At 48.2% G+C, this 25,790-nt stretch overlaps 1 protein-coding gene across 1 annotated transcript in view; it reads left to right on the forward strand.

The window, feature by feature from the left end:
- Positions 1 to 25,790, forward strand: part of LOC130483782 (breast cancer type 1 susceptibility protein homolog) — a 46,216-nt gene that overhangs the window by 14,881 nt on the left and 5,545 nt on the right. Inside the window, exons 10-17 of the mRNA XM_056856713.1 lie at positions 96 to 2,941; positions 3,637 to 3,722; positions 4,406 to 4,565; positions 7,704 to 7,930; positions 21,507 to 21,594; positions 23,312 to 23,389; positions 24,770 to 24,810; positions 25,493 to 25,576. Of these exons, the coding sequence (XP_056712691.1) occupies positions 96 to 2,941; positions 3,637 to 3,722; positions 4,406 to 4,565; positions 7,704 to 7,930; positions 21,507 to 21,594; positions 23,312 to 23,389; positions 24,770 to 24,810; positions 25,493 to 25,576 (3,610 nt within the window). The remainder of the gene's footprint in view (positions 1 to 95; positions 2,942 to 3,636; positions 3,723 to 4,405; positions 4,566 to 7,703; positions 7,931 to 21,506; positions 21,595 to 23,311; positions 23,390 to 24,769; positions 24,811 to 25,492; positions 25,577 to 25,790) is intronic.

Below are 25,790 nucleotides of genomic sequence, written 5' to 3' on the forward strand. Positions count from 1 at the left end.
TGGGATTTGCCTTCTCCAATTTCCTGCATGGGGAGGCATACAGGACACCTGGTCTCCAGTTTTACTCAAGAGGGTGGCTCTTGTTCTTTACTCAGCACAAAGAGATCCCAACTGCTCAGCGAAGCCACAGATCCTGACCCAAATCAACAAGCAGGTAATAAGGCGGAAATGGTCAGCAAGGTGCAGCCTGCTGGAAGTGCGCAAGTTCACGACCTCACATGTGAGGATGAGCAAGAGCTGCAACAGCCTCAGGCTCCCCCCAAAGGTCCTTTGAGTCAGCTCTCTGGAAAGACTCTGATCCAGAGCATCCAGAAGGTCAACGAGTGGTTTTCAAAAAGCAAGGTCTTCTCTCCTGCCCCTTTGCAAGATGTTAATGCTGAGGAGGGGGATCCAGATCTAAACTCGTACCTGTCAGATGCGGATTCTCACGTCTTCCAAAAGACTGAACCGAGGGAAGACCAGTGGGAGGTGGCAGCAGGGTGTCAAACTGCCAGGCCTTGGTCCAAACCAGCTGCTTCCAGGATGGTGGATAAAATATTTGGGAGAAGGTACGGGAGAACACGCAAGTCCAACCCCATTTGCAACGAGAGGGAAACAGTCCGTGTCCCAGCAGCGGAAAGCTGCACTGCTGTGAATGCTGAATCCTGTGATACCCCCATAAGAAAAATCCCAGCACTGAAAAAGGCCACACAGGAGCTTTCGTTGGAGGTTGTCATGAAAGAGCAAACTGCGATGGAGGAGAGTGAGGGGGCTGGTGGGAATACAAGTGCTGTTTTGGAAGAAGATGGCCGCGGTCTTGCCGTGGTGGGTGGAACTCCCGGGGCAGTGCAAAGGCCAGCTGAACTTTCTGTTAAGGAAGGGGTGTCTGGTTTTGAACCGGATGCCTCTCCTATATGCTGCCAGTCATGCAACTCTCAAAATCTGAAGAGGACAAGGAACTCTTTGAGCAATAGAAGCCGGCGACCAGGCAGGCCTGTTTGTGCTCTGCAGTTAGCTATGCAATGTAGCTCTGGGTCACCTGAGAAGACCAAGGCACAGGAAGGCAGCAACCCAGGCAACAAGGAGGCGAGGGAAGCCAGCACAGACCAGACGCCTGTTAGGCGCAGCAAGAGGCTTCTGTCTTGGGCAGAAGGAGAGCAGAAGGGGAGTGAGCCGGGAAAGAAACGAAGGAAGCAGCTGGATGAGGGAGAGCAGAAGCGACAGGAGACCCAAGCAGGGCATGCGCCTCCCTGGGTAGCAGAAGGTGGCCCCAGCATTTGGCAGGGCATGGCAGGGGATGCAAGCAAGGCCTTTCCTGATGGACAGGGTTCTCTTAGTGTTGAATGCCCCACAGAGAGAGACAGTCTTTGTGGCATTGTCCCTGATGCCACTTCCCAAGGCAGTTGCTTGCCGCTGCAGTATCATCTTGCGGAGGGGGAACAAAGTGATCGTACAGCCGAAGAGTTCTCTGCAGTGCCTCAAGCCGAGTACAGTGCCCTGTGTGCCCAGGCACCAGAGAGAAAGAGCCCCAGAGCGTGTGATGAAGCCGTAGGGGATGAGGAGTTGAATTCGGAAACCGATGACAGCGAATTGGACGCAGTCTTCATGGGGAAGATGTTCCGCTGCTGCAAGCGCAAATCGTTCTTGCTGCATCCAGCTCCGTCAAAGAAACCTGCTGCAGGAACCCAAACAGAGCTGAGCATTGGCCGGCTGGAAAGCAGCGAGGCCAACCGTGGAAAGATATCAGCCCCAGGCACAGTTGGTGAGGAGAGAAAAGAAGCTGCCGCCAGCAGGGTGGCCAACGGCTCTGCCGGCCTGAGTCTGGTGCCTCATCCACCCCATTCCTGTGATCGAGGGAGTGGGTCAAAACATCTCCGGGTGGTTCCACAAGCTTTCTACCCAAATAATTCATGCATGCCAGTAGCAGCTAAGGAGGCTGAGAGCGGAAATCCGCTGCAGAGTCAAAAGCCAGCAAGTGGCGAGAGAGAGTCCTCAGAAATGGGGGAAACTTCCAATACACGCGACTGTAGCCGTGGAAGCTCAGGTCTCTGGAGAAGTGGCAAGTTCCGAGGCACCAGTTTACCCCTTGCTGATGAGACAAGCTCCAACACAGCCCAGTTTTTAGAAACAAGACCTGAAAGTGACAGAAATAAGACTTTGGCCTGCAGCTTCTGCTCAGAACTGATCCAGCCATTTCCTGTTGCTCGTCAGCTCTGGCCTTCTGAATCCAGACGTGGCAGCATGGAGAAGGAATGTGGAGTTGGGGAACAAAAGCCGCTAAAGGGCCCTGGGGAACAAACTGTCCAGATGCTCAGCACGGGTGTTTCTGAAGGGCATTCGGAACAGTCCGCTAGGGGTGAGATTCCTGTCTTCTCATTGTTATCAGACACGCCTGAAGGCTTGCTGGGCCCTGCTACTGAAAGCAATGGGTGCTCGCTTAATCCTCGGGAGGTGGACCAACAGGAAACCTCAACCGTGTTTGCCAAAACTGACCAAGGCAGCCCCCTTGAGGAAGACCTGGAATGCAGCAGTAGCAGTTCTGGGTCAATGCCTGAAGGCCTGGCTCAAGCATGCCGAAGACGGGTGCAGAAGCTGTCTTCCTCCAGTGATGATGAGTTGCCGTGCTTTCAAGCGCTGGTGTTTGGTCGGTCAGCAAGCACACCCTCACAGCCGAGAAGAGAGGAGGAGGAGGCATCGGCAGAGATTCTAGCCCAGAGGGGCAGCAGTCGAAGCAGCCCCAAATCCCAGGGTGAGGGCGGCTCTCCGAGCCAGGAGTCAGAGGACTCAATGAACTTGTTTTCTTCTGAGTCTCGTGCCTCTGAGGACTCCACCAGGAAGGCTTGTGACACAAGACCCTTGACACCACTTCCCACTTCCCAAGGAAAGGTGATGACTCCAAGAACAGCCACAGGACAACTGCGAGATGGACACCGAGACTGTATAAATGCAGAGCCCAAGTTAGGTACAGTCCTCTTTTGTTTCCGTCACCAGTTCAATTGCAGCGTCCCTTGAATTCTTCTAGTACAGGAGGGTGAGAAACTGGGGCAACTTTTAGTTTCTGATGTCCCTTTGTAAAACAAATGCAGAATCCCCTCATCAAGATTTGTTTGTTTATTGTTAGTCTTATATCCCGCTCTATATCCTGGCCGAAGCCAGGCTCAGAGCGGCTAACAATCATAAAACATGATATATAGTACATACTATTTGGTGTGCTTTGTCTGAGGGAAGAATCACTGGCAGGGATCCATCACTAACGCAGAGGGCTGATTTTCCCAGTAGGGCCTCAACTTTGACCCCTGTTCTGTTCCCCTGATGTTTTGCTGATCCCTCAGGAAGAGCCTGTGGTGAAGGGCACAGTGGGCTTCAGTGGTATAGGCAAGTGGGAAAGGCCTGCACCTTGAAAGTCACTGATAGTTACAAGAGTTTCATCCTTACCCGTGCTTTCCTCTCGTGTATTCTCTCAGCCAATTTGTGGATCTGCAGGATCACTGGGCCTCTGCCATTTACGTGACGGCCCCCCCCCTTCTTCCTCTTGCCCTTTTAGCCCGGCCGCTTTCCTTAGGAGGTAGTGCATAGGGACAGCTCAGGTGCATCAATGAACACAAGGTTCCCTGTGTCTCCACACTATACCTGAAAATGATTTTTTGTTTTTTCAAGGTGAAGCTTTGGGTGACGACAGTGAATTTAGCCACCTGGGGGATTCATCAGGCTTCTCCTCACAGAGTGAGATGCTCACCACACAGGTATGGGATCCTGCATCTTTCAGGTATGGTTGTGATGGGCTAATGCAGGCAAACTCCAGCAGGGGGAAGGTGGGCTCCAGAGAGCTAAGGTTTGAAGGAAGACTTTTTGGAAATCTGTTGGAGCGTTGGATCAGGTTGCCTTAGTAGGGGAACAATCAAACCTTGATTGCTGGAGGCCTTTAAGAACATGTTAGACTAAATACAGCTAGCTCGTCCAGTGCTGTGTATCAGTTCAGGTGAGCAGCTGGAGAAGGTCTTTTCTCTGTGCTGCATCCAAGGATGCTCATGACTGAAAACAATACTTCACATACACTATCTTATGGCATTCCTTACAACAGCAGCCCAGACATATAAGTGAGTATTAATGTTCCCATACTGCAGATGCAGGGGCTGAGATGGGGAGAGGATGGCTTAGTGAATTCATGGCAGAGGCAATTTCTCAAATCGGGGACTTCCTGATTTACAGCTGAATCTCTGAGCCATTATGTTCCCACTGTTGAAAGGAGCAGCAGTTCTTCTGCAGAAAGAGTGTGATGGGGGACTCCTGCTTCTAGTAAGAAACTTCCTTGCAGCTCATGGTTAACTTCACGAAACCTCTGCAGGTAGAGGAAAAAAACTGACCTGTGTAGAATACAGATGTTTCCCTGTGCTGCAAATGCCCCGCTTTTCTCTTTTGTTGGCAGCAAAAAGATGCCATGCAGAACAACTTGAAGAAGCTCCAGCAGGAGATGGCTGTTCTTGAGGCAGCCCTGAAGGAGGGAGGTCAAGGTGCCTCTGCAGAAGGGTTGCCGCTACCATGTGAGGAAAGCGTTTTCGCTGGAGGACAGACATGCTCAGCAAGGGGTAAGTAGGACAGTGTAGGATTCCCCCCCCCCCAAGAGGACTGGCTGTAATCCCTCTCCACCTGTTAACAAAGAATTAGAAACGCACCTGTGCCAGGGGTTGTTCCAGTCATCTGGTTTTTCTTTATGTTTGTAAGATGCTGAAGTGCAGAGGGATGCTAAACTCTCAGAAGAAGAAGAAGTGTGGTGTGTAGTGGTTAAGAGCAGTGGTTTGGAGCTGTGGACTGATCTGGGGAACCGGTTTGATTCCCCACTCCTCCACATGAGCGACGGAGGCTAATCTGGTGAACTGGGTTGGTTTCCCCACTCCTACACATGAAGCCAGCTGGGTGACCTTGCTCTGTTAGAGCTCTCTCAGCCCCACCTACCTCACAGGGTGTCTGTTGTGGGGAGGAGAAGGGAAGGTGATTGTAAGCCGGTTTGATTCTTCCTAAAGTGGTAGAGAAAGTCAGCATATAAAAACCCTCTTCTTCTTCTTCCTCCTCCTCTTCCTCCTCCTTTTCCTCTCCTTCCTGAAGTGCAGAGGGATGCTACACTCTCAGCAGATTTCCCCATAAGGGTTTCAGAAACTGAGGCAAAAGAACAGAAGTGCTCCAGATAAAAGAGGGCAATCCCATGATCCAGCTGAAGACAGACACTGTCATACCAAACTGTACAATGGTGTAGCTTAGGATCTCCTGTCAGCTAGCTGTTCAGCAGATTGCACAGATACAGAGCTAGATGGCAACCCCACAGCAGAGCAGGGTCCTGCCGCTGTTCCTGATCTTGTTTGTTGTCTGCTTTGCACTCGGAGTGGAGAGCATCCCTGAAACTGTCGAGAGAGTTGCAGGGACATTAAAGAGGAATGCTCTGCAACTTCCAAAGACAGACAGAATCTAGACTTGGCCATTCAGTTGGTGATAGAAGAAGAAGAGTTGGTTTTTATACCCCGCTTTTCTCCTGGAGGTTTTATGCCTTCCTGTGGGCATAGAGCAGGGGTCACTAGGGGAGTGGGAGAAGGTAATTGTGAATTTCCGTGTTGTTGTTTTTTCCATACATTCTATACAGTCAATTAACATTGCCTTTCAATCTTTTCTAATTCTCAATTAAATCTAACATATATATAACAATCTTCTTCTCCTACTTTGACTTCCCCTCTTCCTTCTTCTATCTCTAACTTATCTTCGTAATCCTCTTAGCAATTTTTTTCTAATTCTTTATAAAAAAAATTATAAAACTTTCTACAGTTATTAAAAAAGGAAAGAAAAAAAACCAAGAAAATAAACTTATAATAAGTTGAATTAGTCTAAGTCATAACCTTTAACATTTTGCACATTAAGTTCATTTTTACAATAAACAATCCACGCCTCCCACTCCTTGACAAATTCAACATTGTCTTTTTGATTTACTCAGTCAATTTTGCCATTTCTGCTAGTTCAAACATTTTATGAATCCCCCAGGGAAGCCAGCGCCATTTTATAGTCTCCACTTGTAATTTGTTTTGTTTATTGGTAGAGTTAAAAAAAAAAATGTTAACGGTAGCAAAAGGAAAATCGCAAATAGGGGCGCGGAGCTAAATCCAATACGGAATGAGGAACTTCGGAGGGGGAAGTGAAGGCGAGAAAAACAGAAGGCCGAGGTCTCTATTAGCTGGTACCGCCGCCGCCACCGCGCTGCCGCACTGTCCTGTCTCCTTCGGCCCGCTCTGCACCTGTCCGCCCGCCCGCTCCCGGGTGGGCCGACAGCTCAGAGCAGCCGCACAGAGACCAATGGTGGGTCTTAGTGCATGGATAGTTTATGATGGTCTCTGCCGCACCCAGCCTGAGGAACTCAGCCAGAAAACGAAGTTCCCCCCCACTCCTCTCCCTCCAGTCGCTCTGCCGTCTTCGCTCACACGCAGCCCCTTCCAAACGTTTTAGAGATTTGAATTATTAAGATGGTAAGTTCTAAGTTTTTTATGGCTGCAGTTTGTTTTTGGATGAGTTTTGGATAAACTAGAAGTAAATTCTTAAAAAACGGAAGTGGGGGGGGAGTTTAGACGGAGGGCCGCCATGGTCTCAGTAGACTCACCCCCAGCTGCTTCCTTCGTCACCAGACGCTTAAACGGCGTTTTGCTGGCAGTTGGACCCCCGTAAAAAATGCGGGGGGGGGGGGCTTTATGAAGAATTTCTTCTATTTGGCCCACTCCCCCCAGGCCTGGTGGCATAGAGTAAAAAGGTTCGTTATGTTATAATATAGTCTGGTTTAATGCTTAACAACATCATCTCTGAGGTTTTAGGGATATTTTGTTGTAGAATTAATCTTAACTCGTTGTATATCATATCCCAAAAGTTTTTAGCTTTATCACAGAGCCACCAAACATGGTGAAAAGAGCCAACTTTATCCTGACATTTCCAACAATTTGGTGACATTGTACTGTTCATTGCAGACAATTTTTTCGGTGTCAGGTACCATCTGTAAATCATTTTATAGATATTTTCTCTTATCGATTGGGAAAGAATCTTTTTCATGTCTCTTGACCAAAGTCTTTCCCAACTTTTCAAGGAAATAGAATGACCAATTGTTTGTGCCCAGGTAATCATTGTTGGCTTGATTCTTTCTTGTTCTGTATATAACAACAATAAAAGCTTGTACATCCTAGAGATTAGATGATCAGTATTGTCCAAAAGTGTCTGTTGTAGAATTGATTTTTCTTTAAGAAATCCCGTTTTCATATCTTGGATATATACAGATTGTACTTGATAATATTGAAGCCATGTTAAGTGGTCTTTAACCTCATCTAAATCTTTCAGGGCACATTTATTCTCTTCCCATTTTAAGAGATCTTGGTATATTATAAATTGTGATGGTCTTAGTGGTCGTGAATTTCCTTTGTTGTGCAGGGGGTTGAACTGGATGACCTTTGAGGTCCCTTCCAGCTCTATGTTTCTATGCACAGTGGAGCGCACAACAGACACCAGTTACAGGTAAGCACCAGCAAGTTTGTCCGTGATAAAGTGTCTTTTTGCTCTTCCAGGAAGTACATCGAAGTTGAGATGTGGAAGCCAGCAAAGCCACCTCGTTGCCTCCCCCCCTGCTGGAAGCACACACAGGACTCCCAGTGGATTCAACGCACACACAGGACTCCCACAGGACTCAATGCCTTCCTCTACGCCTCAAGAACACATTTCATATTGTCTGGCCACAAAGCCAGAGAGGGGTTCTTCTGTTGCCATTCAGGACATATCAAGTGCTCCAGAACATGAGTCCCAGGGAAGGCCAGTCTCTCCCTTTGCCGCCACCACCACAATCTGTAGTGGTAGAAAAGAGAATTCCAAGAGTCTGCTTTGGACAAGCAAGAGGAGTATGATGTCTCTGGTGACGTCACGTCTGTTCCCGGATGAGCTGGTAAGCCTGCTGTGGCATTCTTGTAACCCAGGGGTGTTGTACATAAGGCCCTCGGGCCGGATCCAGCCCCTTGAGAGCTCTTATCCGGCCAGCCGAAGCAGCCTCCCCCCCCCCTCAATCTGGGCTGGTGAGGCATGGCCCGGCCTGATCTAGTGACATTAATGTCCTAGTCGGCCCTCGTAACAATTGAGTTCAGCACCCCTGTTGTAACCCCTTAACAGCTTCCATAATTATTCCCAAGCCAGTATATTCTCAGGGCAGTATATTCTCAGAGCAGGAGGCCAAGACTGCAGTTTAGATCAGGCTCTCTCCCTGCTTCCATCTTAGCTGCAACTCCATGGCTCCTTTGTGATTTGTATCCACTTTAAGGTGTTCACATTTGATCCTTACCTTGTATTTGAAGCCTTCAGCCCTCTTTAAGAAATCTAAGATGGTATCAAACCAACCAATAGCAGAAGCACTGGTGTACGTGGATTTTCCTCATGTTCTTCCTGCAGCAGCCTTTTTTGACCCTCGAATGCATGGAGCTGCAGGACCTGTGACAATCTGGGGAGGGGGGAGCAAAATCCCCTCCCCTCCCATTTCTTTCCCTATCCTTGCTGCAGTGCTCCTATCCCATATGCTTTTTGTCCAAGACTCCAGGTATCTGGGTAGATCCAACCATCCTCTGTGTAGACTTCCTCCAACAAGCTGTTCTTCCTCGCAGTAGAAGAGCCATTAAGTTGGAGGAAGGCTCCTTAGACTGGATGAAGACTTGTGTTACCCGAAATGCTCTTTGGATGGGGAATTAGCTAAGCAGATCGGTAACTTTAATATTTATAAAGCGAGATCAACCAACTGTACCAGAGCCCATTAACTGTGACCTTAAGAATCAAGACATACAAGGGAATTCCGAATTAAGAGAGTTTATGTCATTTTCTTTCAAAAATCAGTGATGCATACAAACATACACAGAAGCTAGGAAATAACAGAGAGTAGTACAAGCACAGATGCCAACGTGGCAGAGATCGTTGGTGGGGTGATATTTACTGTTCTTGAAGAGGTGTTGTCCAAGTTCACATAGACTAAGACAGAAGAAATTAAGAGCAAAAGGCGAAGGCAAGGGATTCCCGTAGACTTGGCCAGCAAGGCGAGAGGGAGAGTGGTCAGGCTACGCAAAACCAAACCAACAGAGTAACGGCAAAGATGCCAGGAAAGACCTAAGGTGGTATAATGGACTGGGGGCACCCCAGATATACTGTTTTTCTGAGGATGGGGAGAGGGGATTTACCCCTCCTAGGTTCCCAGGTGACAAAAGGTGACAAAAGGATTAATCTGTGGCTAACGGGGTGGGGATAGTGAGAATTTGGAAATCTATTCTGATTCCAATGGCTTTTGCAACCCGGGAGGAACCGGGAGATCTCTGCTGAAGTGATTAACGTTCTGAAACAATAGGCGCGATCTCTGCAAACGTCCAGGGATCGCTGCTGCATAGCTGGAGGAACAACTCATCGCTGGTATCAGGATCGCTGCTGATTGTCCATTAAGCTGCTGATGTTGCAATGGGAAAGGGGAGTGTTGGCACTGACTATGTGACTGTCTGCTTTCCACAACATGGCTGCGGCTGGAACAGAGTTTGCACAGGAACATGGAGTCTCTCAGGTTCACCGGAGGCTGCCCTTGCTTCTGTTTCCTAGTGTCAGCCCTTGGCCCACAGAACCAGAAATCACCACAAAGTCATATAGAGTCCAAACAGATGGTTTTTACTGATCAAATAGGCATACAGTGCAAACGAATAAAATGACAGCTCTGAGAGGCTCACTAGCTGGGAGATATTATAAGGCAGGCAAGGCGGGAGATTACACGCATGAATACAGTTTCCCAGGAGCTGAGTTCCCAGGCCTAGGTATGCGACCTTGGGGGGCAGACAATACAGCACAGAGACAGAGGCAATAACGAAACCGAGATAGCAGCCTGACATTCTGCTCCCCTCAAGGCCCCCTCCCAGTTCGCAAGGGGGCTGGCCTGTTCGGGTAAGCAATGTGAAAGGCGTCGACGAGGTCGGGGGCGGAGACATCCCGTGCGCGCACCCATTCGTCATAGGCAGGGGGGAAATGTTTCCAACGAACTAGATATTGCAGATTGCCATGGTGAATACGGGAGTCAAGGATCTTGGAGACTTCGAAGTGTTCTTCCCCCCCCACCATGATGGGTTGCGCAGGCGGTGGGTCCGGATGCCACCGTGGAGAAGCAACATGGGGTTTGAGGAGGCTTATGTGGAAAACAGGATGCACACGCCTCAAGGATTTGGGGAGAGCCAGTTCCACTGTGACAGGGTTTATGACCCGAGTAATGGGGAAAGGGCCAATGAATTTGGCGCTGAGCTTATGGCACGGTTGGGTGGAACGGAGATTTTTGGTGGAAAGGTAAACCAAAGCACCCACTTGCAGATCACCCCCGGGGGAGCGATGTTTGTCAGCTTGCGCTTTGTATTTACGTTTGGCCCGGTCGAGGTTGCTAACGAGCCAGGGCCAAGTGGTACGGAGGGCGTGTGCCCAGGAGGCAATGTCGGGGTTCCCCTCCCCCTCTACATCATCTGTAGGAGCGATGGGACTGAAATCTTGTCCATACACAGCAAAAAACGGGCTAAAACCTGTGGATTGATGCATGGCATTATTGTAGGCATATTCTGCTAAAGGTAACAGTTCCACCCAGTTATCCTGGTGGTAGTTAACATAACAACGCAAATAACATTCAAGTACAGCATTGACACGTTCAGTTTGACCATCAGTTTGAGGATGGTATGCACTAGACAATCCCTGTTCCACCCCCACCAACTTGAGGAAAGCTTTCCAAAACTTAGAAACGAAACCACTTCCGCGGTCACAAATTATTTTACGCGGAAACGAATGTAAACGAAAGATATGCGTCACGAATAGGCGGGCCAGTTTCTGAGCAGAGGGGATCCCTGCGCATGGAATCAAATGTATTTGCTTAGAAAACAAATCAGTAACAACCCACAACACAGTTTTACCCCCACTGAGAGGGAGATCAGTCATGAAGTCCATAGCAATCACTTCCCAAGGTCTGCTGGGCGTTTCAAGAGGTTGTAGCAGTCCCGGGGGTTTGCCCTGCGATCGTTTCGCAGCGGCACAAACGGGACAGCTGCGGATGAAGGAGTCAATGTCGGAACGCATTCCCCCCCACCAGAACTGTCTGCGCAATAAGTGAAGGGTTTTCAGAAACCCAAAGTGCCCAGCTGTTTTGGCTCCATGAGCTAAATGTAAAACGTCTTTCCGGAGAGCTTTGGGTACATACAATTTTGAGTCTTTGTACCAGGACCCCCCTTGTTCCAAAACACCAGGAGGTAGGGTATGAGCGGAACGTTCTAAAAGGCACTGGTCCCGAAGGACAGTTAAAAAGGATTCGGAGATGGGGATTTTGGAGGGAGCCCCCCCGTCGGTCATGGAGATCTGAGAAACAGTTATAGGGCTAGTGCTTACGTGCGGCGGCGCGCAGACTGCAGGCGGCTGAGCGGTCGGAGGGGTAGGAGGGGCGGGAACTCCGGTCTGTTGCGGTGGCGGCTGGGCAGCCGGTTGGGCTGGCGGAGCTTGCGAGTTAGGGAAGGTGTGCTGATGCTGGGATCGGGTTTGCACAGCCAGCATAGGTAGGGCCCCACGTTGCATAGGGGTGAACAGAGAGTTGGTGGGTCTTTCGAGTTTTACCGGATATTGTGGTAAACGGGAGAGGGCATCCGCGAGAACGTTCTGCTTCCCAGGGACGTGCTTCAGGGTGAAACGGAACTGAGCAAAGAACTCCGCCCACCGTTGTTGTTTCGCCGATAGCTTATGGGACCCCGTGAGGGCAGCTAGATTTTTGTGATCGGTCCAAACTTCAAAGGGTACTTTAGACCCTTCCAAGAATTGCCGCCATAAAGTCAGTGCATGATGAACAGCAGAGGCCTCTTTCTCCCAGATGGGCCAGTTTAATTGAGCGTGCGCAAATTTTTTTGAAAAGTAAGCGCAAGGGTGAAGAAGACCGTCCGGTCCTTGCTGGAGGAGAGCCCCTCCCATGGCTACATCGGAAGCATCGACTTGCACAATGAACATTCGATTTGGGTCTGGGTGCCGTAGCACCGGCTCCGAAGTGAAGAGGCGTTTGAGGGCCAGAAAGGCGGCTTGGCATTGCTCGGTCCATAGGATTTTTGCGAAGGGCAAGGCAGCCGAGCTTACTTTTCCCTTAGTTTTCAGCAGTTCCGTAATGGGTAGAGCCACTTGGGCGAAGTTAGGGATGAATCCCCGATAGAAGTTTGCAAATCCCAGAAATTGCTGCACTTGCTTACGGTTGGTGGGGGGAGTCCAATCGAGAACGGCTTGGACTTTGGCGGGGTCCATGCGAAGACCTTGGTGGGAGATGATGTATCCCAAAAACGTGAGTTTGTTTTGGTGAAATTCACACTTAGCTAGTTTAGCGAACAGTTGATGGTTACGCAGGCGTTGTAGAACTTCTCTGACCAGAGTCACATGCTCGTCCATAGTTTTCGAATAAATGAGAATGTCATCTAAGTAGACCACCACCCCACGGTATAGAAGGTCATGTAGGATTTCATTGATGAGTTGCATGAAGACCCCCGGGGCCCCTTTTAATCCGAATGGCATTACAAGGAATTCATACATTCCGAAACAGCTAGAGAAGGCAGTGAGGTGTTCATCTCCTTCGCGGATACGGACTCGGTAGTAGGCTTCCACCAAGTCTAATTTAGAGAACACACGGCCTTCCTGTAATTGTCCCAAAATATCCGATATTAATGGGATAGGTGTTGGCGTATGTTAGAAAGCGTTGCAGCTCTACAGGCGAGTAAGCACAGAAGACTCAGCACGTAGTACAAAAGTGCTCTTTTATTCACAGTGACAGAATGCTCCGCTTGGTCATCAACTCTCCACAACCCACAACCCAATACATATATAACACACCTATATACATATCTGGCATAGTCTCTCAGCCAATCACCTGTTGGCTGCCTTGTCTCCAGGACTATCTAGCTCAGTCCAGTACAAGCCAGTTTTTCTGCTCAGTCATTGAGCTGTCATGTGACACCACCAATCACCTGGCTGTCACATAGATCTTTTACATCTGCTTGCCATCTGCTTGCCATGTGCAGTCTCATATTCCAACACTCCTCCTAGACTGACATTGCAAGCCCCAATTTGCTTCTAAATAGTTCAAACTTTTCAGTAGACAAACATTTGGTGAAAACGTCAGCAATATTTACATTTGAAGCACAATGTTTCAGAACCATTAAACCATTGTTTACCGCTTCCCTGACATTCTGGTATCTTATTGTGATGTGTTTACTTCTTGTTCTTATACCTTGATATCCAGCCAATTGCTGTGCTGCAGTATTATCACAGTAAACACTTACAGGCATTTCATATTCAAGATTTAGGTCTTTAGCCAGTTGACACAGCCATTCCAGCTGAATCTCACTGTCGCTTAATGCAGAATATTCTGCCTCACATGTGCTGGTAGCTACATGAGTCTGTTTTAAAGACTTCCACATAACCAGTGCCCCATGTAGAAATAACACGTACCCAGTGGTAGACTTTCCTTCTTCTCTTTCCCCCCAACTGGAGTCACTATACACTGTGATTGTTTCCTCTGCATCAGCCTTTAAACACAACCTGGCTGAAGCTGAGCCTTTTAAGTATCGCAGCACCCTTTTTGCTGCATTCCAGTCTTTCATGTATGGACATGCACATTTCTGGCAAAGCAAATGTACTGCCATACAAATGTCCGGTCTTGTCCAACATGACAGATATAACAATGAACCCACCAACGATTGGTATTGATTTTTATCATGGAATACCTTATCATCCACCTCTTTCACATACCCTGTTGTCATGGGAGTCTCAGTGCTTTTGGCCTCTGTCATTTTAAATTTTTCTAGGAGCTGTTCAATCTTTTTCTCCTGGCACAATTCAAAATATCCTTCTGGGTTCCTGGTAATTTCTACCCCCAGATAATTTTGAATGTCACCAAGATGCTTCATTTTAAACAGTTTTCCAGTTGCCTCCTTAAACCAGTTTAGTTGTTCTTTTGTATGACACAACAAACAAAGATCATCAACATATAAAAATACAACACAGTCAGAGCCCTTTACACATTTGGTAAACATACAAGGATCAGCAACACCTTGCTTAAACCCAAGATTTGCCAATGCTTCACTAATGCATTGGGACCATGCACGTGCACTCTGCTTTAATCCATACAGAGCCTTATGCAATTTTAATACTCCTTGTTTACCCTTGCATTCAAACCCAGGGATCTGCTCCATATATATTTCTTCATTTATTGTTGCATTCAGATATGCAGTGGTGAAATCAAAATGGTGCACTAACATATTATCTCTGACAGCTTTACACAATGCAGCTCTTATAGTATCAGCCTTCACAGTGGGAGCAAATAATTCATCAAAGTCTTGCCCTTCAACTTGGGAATAACCCTTAGCCACAAGCCTGGCCTTACGGAGTATCTTCCCTTCTGGACACTGTTTGACTTTGTAAAGCCATCTGCACCCTATGGCTTTTCTTTGAGCTGGCAGTTTTGTTACAGAGAATACCTTATTCTCTTTCAGGGAATCAAACTCAGTTTGCATGGCTTCTAGCCAGGCCTCCTTTTCCCTGCTTTCCAAAGCCATTACCTCCTGAAAGCTCTTTGGTTCTTTGACTTGTACATGATTTACATCAGTGGTCTCAAAACCATACCTCTCCGGGGGAATTCCTTTAGTGCTCCTGCTTGACACCCTAGGAATCTGTCTCCCCTCTTCAGCCCTTGGCGATGAAGCCCTTTGAGGAGACCCCTCCTGCTTCACCCCATCTGCATCCTGTGAGAGATCTGTCAATGGTAGCCCAATTTCTTTTGGCTCCTTCTGTCCATGAATTCTGGCCCAGTTATTACCCTCACAAAAATTCGCAGCTCTGCTGTAGCTGAGAGAATTATGTTCATCAGCAAACCTGTATGATTTCATGCCAGACTGATACCCAAGGAAGGTTAGTTTCTTAGCTCTCGCTCCTCCTTTCCTTCTCTTGGATATTGGCACATCAACCCAGGCTTTTGTACCAAACACTCTGAGGTAACCTAAGCTAGGATCCCTCTGGTACAAAACCCTATAAGGTATGTCTTGTATGGACCTGGTCCAGATCCTGTTGGAAACATAGGAGGCGGCCTTTATTGCTTCTGCCCAGTATGTCATTGGCAACCCTGCATCCTGCAACATGGAATACATTTTTGTTTGTAGCATTCCCCCATGTCGTTCAGCAACACCATTTTCTGCTGGCACCGCCACGTTGGCAACTCTGTGCCTCACACCTTGCACCTGTAACCACTTCTTAAACTCATTTGACATGAATTCTCCCCCAAAATCTGTTTGGAGAGAATCCAAGGTACATTTAAGTTGTTTCTGCACTCTTTTGGCCCAATACTTAAATGTTTCAAACACCTGTGACTTCTTTTTCAAAGGATACACCCAGGAGAATCTGGTGCAATCATCCACCAGAATCAACGCGTAATGGTTACCTGAGTGACTCTCCCTGTAGGGGCCTATTACATCTGCATGCACTACCTTTAATGCAGTGTCTGAGAGTCTCTCACTATGCTTAGCCACTGGGTAAGCCTTAGATTTGGAACTTTTGCATACCTCACAATCCAGGTAGTTCCCGCACTCTTTAACTTTTTCCTTCCCCAGTAAGGCTAGCGTTTTCTTTATGGTCTCATAATTTGCATGAGCCAACCTTCTATGTAGCAGATGTATGCAATTGTCATGGGGGCTCTTATTAGTTATCATCTTTGCCTCCACATGCCTATTTTCTACCACATACACATTATTACACATTTTCCCTGTAAGAAGCACTTTCCCACCTTTGGATATCTTACAAGCCTTGTCTGTAAATGTTACAGTATATCCAGCCCTGTCAAGGGCACTTACACTTAGCAAATTATTCTCTAGTTCAGGGACACATAGCACCTTTTTAAATGTATAGTTCAAAGCTGGGAACCACACACTCCCCTCACGTGTCACCTCAGAATTCCTTCCATCAGCGAGGCTTACGTGCGGCAAACTTGAGTCCCGTGTGTCTTTTAAAAGTTCCTGATGCCGGCAAATGGTCTGTGACGCACCAGAGTCTAAAATCCAGACACCGGCTGTGTCACTGTGCTCAGTCAGCACCAATGATGCCTTCTGACCGCTCACAAACTCACGTGACGACTGGTCCCTTCGGCTTTTCTTCCTTGCTTCTGGGCAGTCACGCTTTAAGTGATTTGTAGCCTTGCAGATGTAGCAACGTCTGACCCTCAGAGCCACGTGCTGCTGTAAATCACCCGGCTTTCTCTGCTCCGCATTCCTTTCTCCGCCGGCAAACCTCCGCGTCTCCTGGCTTGGTAGGTTTCCCTCCGGCTTGGCAGGCTTCTCAGGATTTCTTGCAAGCAATCTCTTTTCATGTTCCAAAATTCTTCCAATAACATACTGTAAAGTTAGTTTATCAATTTCAACCGACTCCAGAGCTGTAATTAGCATGTTATACTGCTCAGACAGAGAGCTCAGGAGTATATAAACTTTATCATCCTCCGGTAGAGTCTTCCCCCTCTGCTCCAGCATTTGGAAACATTCAGTCAGTTCATTTATATGGTTTCTCACAGGAACTGACGGCAAAAGAAAAGTTCTGTACAAACGTCTCGTTATGGCTATCAAAGAGCCAGCTGTTTTTTGGACGTAGACCTGTGATAATGAGTTCCAGGCTGCTTTCGCTTTCAAAGCTCCCGTCACATGGACAAGCTGGTCGTCAGCCACGCTCAGCACTATGCTTGCCAGTGCCTTCTCATCTTTCACCACGTCCTGCGGCGTCTCAGGATCCGGTGGGTTGGAGACATAAATCCACAGTGCCTCTCTTTTAAGGTAGTGTTGCATTCGTAACGCCCACACATTGTAGTTGGTAGAAGTGAGCTTCTCCACAAGCAAGGACATTGCAGCTTGAGCCATAATTTCTCCCGCTCCCTGCTGCTCCTGCTCCGTGTCGCTCTCCTCCTCCGCCTCAGACGCACTGCTGCTGACAGACCTGCTGGGCACCTCCTCTGCTCCGTCTGACTCAACCTCAGACATCCACTCGCCTCCTGCTCACTACAGCCCTTGTTCCACAGATAGTACCTCTGCTCAGAACCTCCAGGATGTAGCGCAGCGGAAGCGTACTGGGCCCATAACCCTGTTGGCGTATGTTAGAAAGCGTTGCAGCTCTACAGGCGAGTAAGCACAGAAGACTCAGCACGTAGTACAAAAGTGCTCTTTTATTCACAGTGACAGAATGCTCCGCTTGGTCATCAACTCTCCACAACCCACAACCCAATACATATATAACACACCTATATACATATCTGGCATAGTCTCTCAGCCAATCACCTGTTGGCTGCCTTGTCTCCAGGACTATCTAGCTCAGTCCAGTACAAGCCAGTTTTTCTGCTCAGTCATTGAGCTGTCATGTGACACCACCAATCACCTGGCTGTCACATAGATCTTTTACATCTGCTTGCCATCTGCTTGCCATGTGCAGTCTCATATTCCAACAATAGGATAGGCGTTGGTCTGGGTAACCGCATTGAGCTTTCTGAAGTCAATGCATAGGCGAAGGTCGCCTTCTTTTTTCCGGACGAAAAACGCGGGGGCCGAGTTTGGGGCATTCGAAGGGCGAATGAACCCTCTGGCGAGGTTTTTGTCCAAAAAGTCCCGGAGGACAGTGCGCTCGGAAGCGCTCATAGGGTAAATCTTACTTTTGGTTAATGTGCAGTCCTTCACTACTTCAATCGCACAGTCTGAGGCCCGGTGGGGGGGTAAGGCATCACATTCCCTAAGGTCGAAGACATCTTCAAAGTCCCGGTATACAGCGGGTAGAGCTGGTGGTACTGGGGCAGTAGAGGTTAATGCTGGAACGGGCGGAAATGGCAGAGCAAAGTTTTGCCGATGCTGGTCGCAGGTGGGACTAGTGAAAGAGATAGTGTTTGTTTCCCAATCAATACTGGGACTATGTCCTTTAATCCAGTTAATTCCCAAGACCACTTCAAATCGGATAGGGGCTATAGTGAAGTCTATTTGTTCCCAGTGGGAACCAATTCCCATTGCCACCCCTATGGTGCGGTGATCAACTGGACCCCCCTGGAATTGGCTCCCGTCCATTTGAGCAAATTGGACGGGGGCGGGTAAAGCCTCTGAGTCGGCTCTGAGTGCAGCAAACGTGGCTTCACTTATGAGAGTGCGACAGCAACCGGAGTCAATTAGTGCTTTGACGGGGATTTGCGGACCTCCGTTAAGTTGTTGTAAAACTGCATCCACGTAGACGGTGGAGTCCACTTCTTTGATTTTGGTAGGAGCATTCGGTTTGATAGGAAGATCCTGAGAGGTCTGTGGAGATGCTCCATTCACCACAGACCGGAGTCGTTTTTTGACAAGTCGAGGGGAGATTCCAGGTTTAAGGCTGGAGAAATCCAAGGGTTTTCCTCATCCGAAGAGGGAAAGCTGTCCCCCAATGGGGCACTTGTAATCCGAGACCCGGCGGGGTCGTTGGAAGCAGGCAGGGAGGCTGGGTCCCCGGCATGGAGTGCAGAGGGTGTGGGCCTTCCCGGAGCTGCGCTGCGGGTGGCCGCGGTGCCTCTGCGTGGTGGACGACCTCGGGCGCGGGTTGTCGTGCTGGGACGAAATAATTCCTGGCGGCGTGGGCAAACGGCTGCAAAGTGGCCCATTTCTCCGCATGTAAGACAGGCACCCCTCTGAAATCGGGCTTCACGTTCCTGGAGCGGACGTGGGGGATTTCGTGGGACGAGCAGTGGTGCCTTGGGTTGAGGCTTTTGGGTGCCTTTCTCCTTGTGTTTTTGACGGACGAGAGAAATAAAGCGGCGGCGGCTTTCCACTTCCTCGGCCAATAGGATCCAGCCTTCGAGGGTATCGGGATCGCCCCGCATGTACGACCAGTTCAGAATGTCAGGATGCAAGGCTTCCCTGAAATGATGGATTAGGGTGGTTTCGGGCCAACCTACAATTTTACTTGCCAGTCGCTGAAATTCATCGGCAAATTCCCGAACTGTAGCAGAGCCTTGTTTTAATTGTAAGAGTTCCGTTTTGGCTCTTTCCCCCAGGAAGGGGTCCTCAAACCTCCTTCTCAGGGCAGTCATGAAGTTGTTGAGGGAACGAATCGCACGAGAGCGGGTGTCAAACTGGAGGACCATCCAGTCAGCCGCTTTGCCTGTCAGGAGGGAAGCTACGTACCGCACCCGGCTATCTTCCGTGGGGAAAAGTTGACCTTGTTCTCGCATATAACTGTCCACTTGATGCAAGAAACAAGGCAAAGTCTCAAGAGATCCGTCATACGTAGTCCTCAATTTGAGTTGCTTCCAAGGGCCGGGCGCGGGTTGACCCGGTTGCACGGGTGGTCCGGGCGGAGGAGCAACAGGAGCTCCAGGAGGCAAGGGTGGAGCGGGCACATTAGCAGGTGGTTGCACGGGTGGTCCGGGCGGAGGAGCAACAGGAGCTCCAGGAGGTAAGGGTGGAGCAGGCACATTAGCGGGTGGTTGTACGGGTACCCCCTGACCCGGTATCGGAACGGGCTGTCTCTGAGCTATCAGGGTGTGTTGTAATTGCCTGTTCTCTTGAAGCATAAGTTCCATTACTTCCTGGAGTTGATCAACACGGTCGGAGAGCTCCCGATTCTGGGCTCGTAAAAGATGAACCTCCTCACTTGGGCCACCAGTAAGATGAGGCTTACTGGTTCGGAAGCTCGTGGCCCATTGAGAGCTATCCCCATATAAATCCTCGTCTTCAGACTCATCTGAGTCTCGACGTCGGTCAGCCAAACGGCGTGCGCGTTGGGTCGCACGCGACGGGACAAACGCCGGGGAAAAAGTTAGACCTGATAGTCCCAGTACATAGTCCTTGGGTCGCTTGTCCACGTTCGCCTGATTCCTAATCCTTGCTGCAGCCGCCCTGGCTGCTTCCGCCGCCTCTCTCTCTCTTGCGACCCTAGCCGCTTCGGCGGCTTGCTGATCCGCAAGAACTTTGGCGTTCTCAAGTCTTAGGGCAGCCTCTGCCGTAATGCGCGGCAAAAGTTCTGTCTCGAGGAGCAAGAGTATGGGGTCAGGTTCCCCGCCCAGCAGAGGTTGTACTCGAACCGCCAGTGCGGATGCCTCGGCTCCAAACGTCGGGGTCAAAACTTGAGCCAAGGTGGCTACCGGGGTGTCCTTTGTACATTCCACAAGGAGAAGAGCGGTGCTAATAGCGACTCGCTTGGCCTCAGCCTGGCAGCTGGCCGCATCCGGGATCAGGGAAAAACCCTCCGGCGGGGCTCCCGCCATGGTAGAAAGAGTTTGTCGAGAAATAAGATTATCCAAAAGTCCAGTTAATATTTGTAAATCCTCAGTCGCCAATCGGGCATCGTCCAGTAATTGATCCAAGTCCTGAAGATCTAAACGAGCATCAGTATCCTCCGATGTTAACATCCAGAGACGTCCTGTAAGAGATTGCCACTGCGCCTGTACCAGTCCCCTCAAGCGGCAAACCTCTCGGGTCGTCCGGAAAAGTTCAGCGATTAAGTCTTGTAACAGAGTAGGATCCTCTGAGAAGGGCTCCAGGGTAGTAGATCACCTGGAGAGCTGCACAGCTCCCATCCAAGTGGCAGGCGAACCCCCCTGGGCTCCAGCCTGGCTAGGAGAACGGTGAAGATGAGTGAGAGCTGTCATAATGTCAGCCCTTGGCCCACAGAACCAGAAATCACCACAAAGTCATATAGAGTCCAAACAGATGGTTTTTACTGATCAAATAGGCATACAGTGCAAACGAATAAAATGACAGCTCTGAGAGGCTCACTAGCTGGGAGATATTATAAGGCAGGCAAGGCGGGAGATTACACGCATGAATACAGTTTCCCAGGAGCTGAGTTCCCAGGCCTAGGTATGCGACCTTGGGGGGCAGACAATACAGCACAGAGACAGAGGCAATAACGAAACCGAGATAGCAGCCTGACACCTAGCTGCTGGTTGCACGGAGCTCACAGGAGCAGCCGTGTCAGTTTCAATGGGGTGCGCAGCGGCCGTCCAGTAGCGTTTGGAGCGGGCGCGCAGCTGGAACAGTAGTCATGTGCCTGCGTATCGGGTTGCCAGGTCCAGTCCGGGAGTTTAGGCTGCCCGTATGCTTTCACTTGAAATATGAGCCGAAAGGAAAGGTGGGGTATAAATATTTTATCACATCTGTGAATAACCTTTTCTCAGTGGAGTAGTAGGGTCTTCTTGGAGCACAAAAGGGACTGTTGTGGGAAAGAGACCATGAGGGAAATCTGATTGTATTGTGCTGGTAGGCCGTTTTGAAACCCATAGGAGTCAGCATCAGTTTTTTCCGAGCCAGTCCTGCCAGGGCTGAAAAGTTACAAAAAAAGGGGGGGGAAAGGACACTCTTGGTATCTCAAATATAGCATGGATAATTATTTTTAAAGCACATTCTAAATCCAGCAACGCTTAACTTGCTGATAAAACCCACTCTTCCTAATCCAAAATTTACTTTACTTTTTAGCAACTGATTCAGAAGTTTGCCAGGGAAACCGAGAGCACTTGGTCTAATACCTTTTCTGAAGACACAACCCACGTTATAATGAGAACCGGTGAGTGAGGAACAGAGGGAACGGAGATTGCCAGATGCTGGGTAGTCAGCAGGGGATGGGTGCCCCTTGAAAATCTGCTTGAGACCTTCCTAGAGGCCTGTGGCTGGCTGTGATCGGCCACGCACAGTGCATGAGGCTCTGGTCTCTGTAATAGGGCAGCTGTCTGTGCACATCTGTCAATTGTATAGTGGGATGTGGCAATTACCTCTTGGAGTCGAGCAGGTAGGGATGAGGGCTGATCCCTGGGCTATCTGGGTGCTATAAAGGACACTGCCTGCAGTTCGGACCCTTGCTCTTCCTGGTTATTAAAAATCTTGCAAGGAGTTGGTAAGAGTCCCATTGTGGAAGCTTGTGGAATAGATTAGGTCTAGCTGAAGGGACCTTTCCTAATCAGAGGAAAGAGGTAAATATAAGACCATTATTGGGGGGAAACACTTCTTTGGACAAGCAAGTCTCAGCCAATTAAATTGTCCCAGGCCTGTCTCAATTCTGCCTTTCCTAGGAAAGGTTATTGGCCAAATTATGGCAGAGTGGCTCCAAGCCTACCTGCATGACACATCCTCCCTTGAACTTTTTCATTGTGGCGTAGAGATGTGAAGAGGCACTGGAGACATGCAATAAGGAGGTCCCAGACTATTTTGGTGTCTTATTTGGCTAACAGTCTTTAGGGAGGGCAGGATTATTTGCATTTTGCGTGTCTTGAGGGTCTATTTCATTATATTGTTGGTAAGGTGAGCCCCATGGCACAGAGTGGTAAGCTGCAGTACTGCAATCAAAAGTTCTACTCACTATCTGAGTTCGATCCCGACGGAAGTCAGTTTCAGGTAGCCGGCTCAAGGTTGACTCAACCTTCCATCCTTCCGAGGTCGGTAAAATGATTTCCCAGCTTGCTGGGAGTAAAGGGAAGATGACTGGGGAAGGCACTGGCAAACCACCCCATAAACAAAGTCTGCCTAGTAAACGTCAAGATGTGACGTCACCCCATGGGTCAGGAATGACCCGGTGCTTGCACAGGGGACCTTTACCTTTTTAAGGTGTTTTTATTGATTGTTTTGCTTTGTTAGTCATCTTGGGTCCCAGTTTCTAGGGAGAAAGGCGGGCTTAGAATTGTTTTAAAAAATGATTTGTGTTGCCAAGTGTCTTGTCACAACACAAAAGCTCATACCCTACATGAAATTTTGTGAGTCTTTAACGTGCTACTGGACTCTTGCTCTTTTCTACTGTCTTGACACAGAAATTGGGCGGCGGTGAGAGTAAAGGATCTGGCTGGTAATTCCTGGGAGACAAAAAGGGGAGAGAAAGGTTTCTCTTTGTTTTGTTTTAAAAAGTCACTTTAGACCTTGGAGGAGGTGGGGAGAGGTATTAAGAATACTTGAAATGGAAAATGGAGAAAGAATTTCAGTCCTCTTGAGGTAACCCATGAATCCATAAAAGATATTTAAAAGTATGTGGCTTATCTGCTTGTCTATGTCTCAGGTGATATGGGCCGTGTTTTTCTTCTAATACCACCACCTGCCCTGCACACTCAGCAGTCTGCTTTGGAAACTGAAGACTAGTTTATGAAATAGCGTGAGGGTCAGCAGGAAAATTAACAGCAGTTTAAAAAAAAACCCTGTTGGGCCAGCTCAAGCCGCTGGCTGTTCCTCCTGTAACTCTTTGGTCCTTGGCCTTTCATTGGAACTAAGCACTAACTGAGATCTTTCTGCTTAATCTTCAGATGAGGATCTAGTATGTGAGCGGACCCTGAAATACTTCCTTGGCATTGCGGCACGGAAATGGGTGGTAAGCTACGAGTGTAAGTGTGAACACTTCCTGGAACATCTTTGCCTGCTCTCCTTCGTTGCAGGTTGAAATCCCACCTCTGCCATGGAAGCTTGCTGGGTGAGATTGGGCCAGTCACACACACTCAGCCTCACCCTGCCTCATGGGGTTTTTGTGAGGATAAAATGGAAAACAGAAGAACAATGTAAGCCACTGAGAGCCCCTATTGAGGATAACGTTGAGATATAAATTAATAGTGGTGGAAAGTTCCTTCAAGTCATAGCTGACTTACGGCAACCCCATAGGGTTTTCAAGGCAAGAGACATTCAGTGGTGGTTTGCCATTGCCTGCCTCCACGTGGGCTGAGAGAGTTCTGAGAGAACTGAGAATGGCCCAAGGTAATCCAGCAGATTTCATGTGAAGGAGTGAGGAAACAAACCTGGTTCTCCAGTTTAGAGTTCATCGCTCTTAACCACTATATCACTCTGGCTCTTGAGATATAAATTAAGTGTGGGGGGGAGATCCAATTTTCCGAGCAGTCTAATAAATGTAGAAATACAAAACCAAAGACACAGCAAGAAATATCCTGCATCAGCCTAAAAAGGCTAAAAACACCATAAAATGTTTTGCAAGTTCTCCAGAATGGCAATAATGATATTATGCGTGTTAAATGCTATCAAGTCACTTCTGGCTCATGGCGACCTATGAATCAATGTCCTCCCTATCTTTAGCAGCCTTGCTCAAGTCTTACAAACTGAGGGCCGTGGCTTCCTTTATCACTTGTTGGGTCTTCCTCTTTTCCTGCTGTCTTCAACTTTTCTTAGCATTATTGTCTTTTCCAGTGACTGTTCTCTTCTCATAATGCGGCCAAAGTACGATAGCCTCAGCTTAGTCATTTTAGCTTCTAGGGTCAGTTCAGACTTGATTTGATCTATAACCCACTGATTTGTTTTTTGGGTGGTCCAGGATATCCGTAACACTCTCCTTCAACACCACATTTCAAAGGAATCTACTTTCTTCCTATCAGCTTTCTTCATTGTCCAGCTTTCACATCCATATATAGTAATAGGGAATACTATGGCATGAATTAACTTGAGCTTGGTTGCCAGTGACACACTGATATTACTAGGGCATTTCTTCTGGCAGGCACCAAGGTTGGTATTGACACCATAGAGGTGTGGGATTTTGCCAGTATTGACCACACCTGGCAGATTGAGGGTGTCGGCAGTTGGGCCTGTTGGGCTGACCTAAATTGCAGTGTGAGCTCATATGGGAAGCAGCAGCACCCTGGGTGTAAAGTAAGGGATTGCTCATTGTCATGGTGATACAGCTTCTGTTATATCTTAAGATATAAACTAGAAATCATGTTACGTTCTTGTTAAAGTAACTGGTCCTTGTTTGGTCCTGATCCTAGGGGTACTACAGTCACTGAAGGAAGGAAGAGTCCTAAATGAGGTATGTCTGGTTGTACACTTAGGTTTTTCTGCTGTTTTCAGTGCCCTTGGCATGTGCGAGGGGTAATTTAGAAGGGATGCTTCTTATCTGATATGGCTGTTTATTTGCTGTTCACTTTAAATGCTGACTTGTGGATGAGAACAGAAGTTGAAAATACTAATTTAATTGAATGGTGTTCTAGAGCATGTTTGTTTGTTTTATGGATATTTTGCTCAGTGTTTGTTTCATGCTGTTTTTATGTCCCAAGCTTGTCTTGAATGGGTTGTTTCTAATATTTATAATTTTTGTTGTTTTTATGATTTGTTTTTACTTTTGAGCTGCCTTGATCAGGTCTCTGGAAAGGGTAGCCCATAAGTTTCCAAAATAGCTTGTCAGTAAAAAGCTGCTTTTTGCTTGTGTGCAGAATCCCACCCCCAACCTGTAATTGGATGAGCTCCTCTGTCATGACTGAATTGCCATAAACATTGCAGCTGCCTTACGCAAGGAATGTTTGTTTATAGTGAAATACAATTGGTTGTGTTCCTTACTTGATAGAGTGGAATGTGAGCTCTTGTGCCTGCAGCCTTCCTCTCTCCATCACCACCCAGCATGTTGATTTAAAGGATTCCAGTTCAGATTCCAAAAGCTGTCTTGGCTGCATGGCCCATTTTATTGATTTCGCTTTGTTTGCATTATCTTCCAGGGGGACTTTGAAGTGAGAGGAGATGTTGATTATGGGAGAAATCATCAAGGGCCCAAGAGAGCGAGGGAACCTTCTACTGGAAAGGTGCGACTGCTTTTTTGCTGTAAGAGGAGAGTATATACCTCTTCCTCTGGAATGTTTGTTCATGGGAATGTTCAATCAATTAATCACTCAATCACAATCTCTCTCTCTAACTCACTCACTCACACACACCCCACACACAGAGGAAAAATTTGGAATATGCTTGCATTACTTTACTGAACATAGTGATGCTCGTAGGAGTGATGTGGAAAATGTA

Source organism: Euleptes europaea, chromosome 1 (genome assembly GCF_029931775.1).
Source record: "Euleptes europaea isolate rEulEur1 chromosome 1, rEulEur1.hap1, whole genome shotgun sequence".
In the NCBI taxonomy this organism is placed as follows: Eukaryota; Metazoa; Chordata; class Lepidosauria; order Squamata; family Sphaerodactylidae; genus Euleptes; species Euleptes europaea.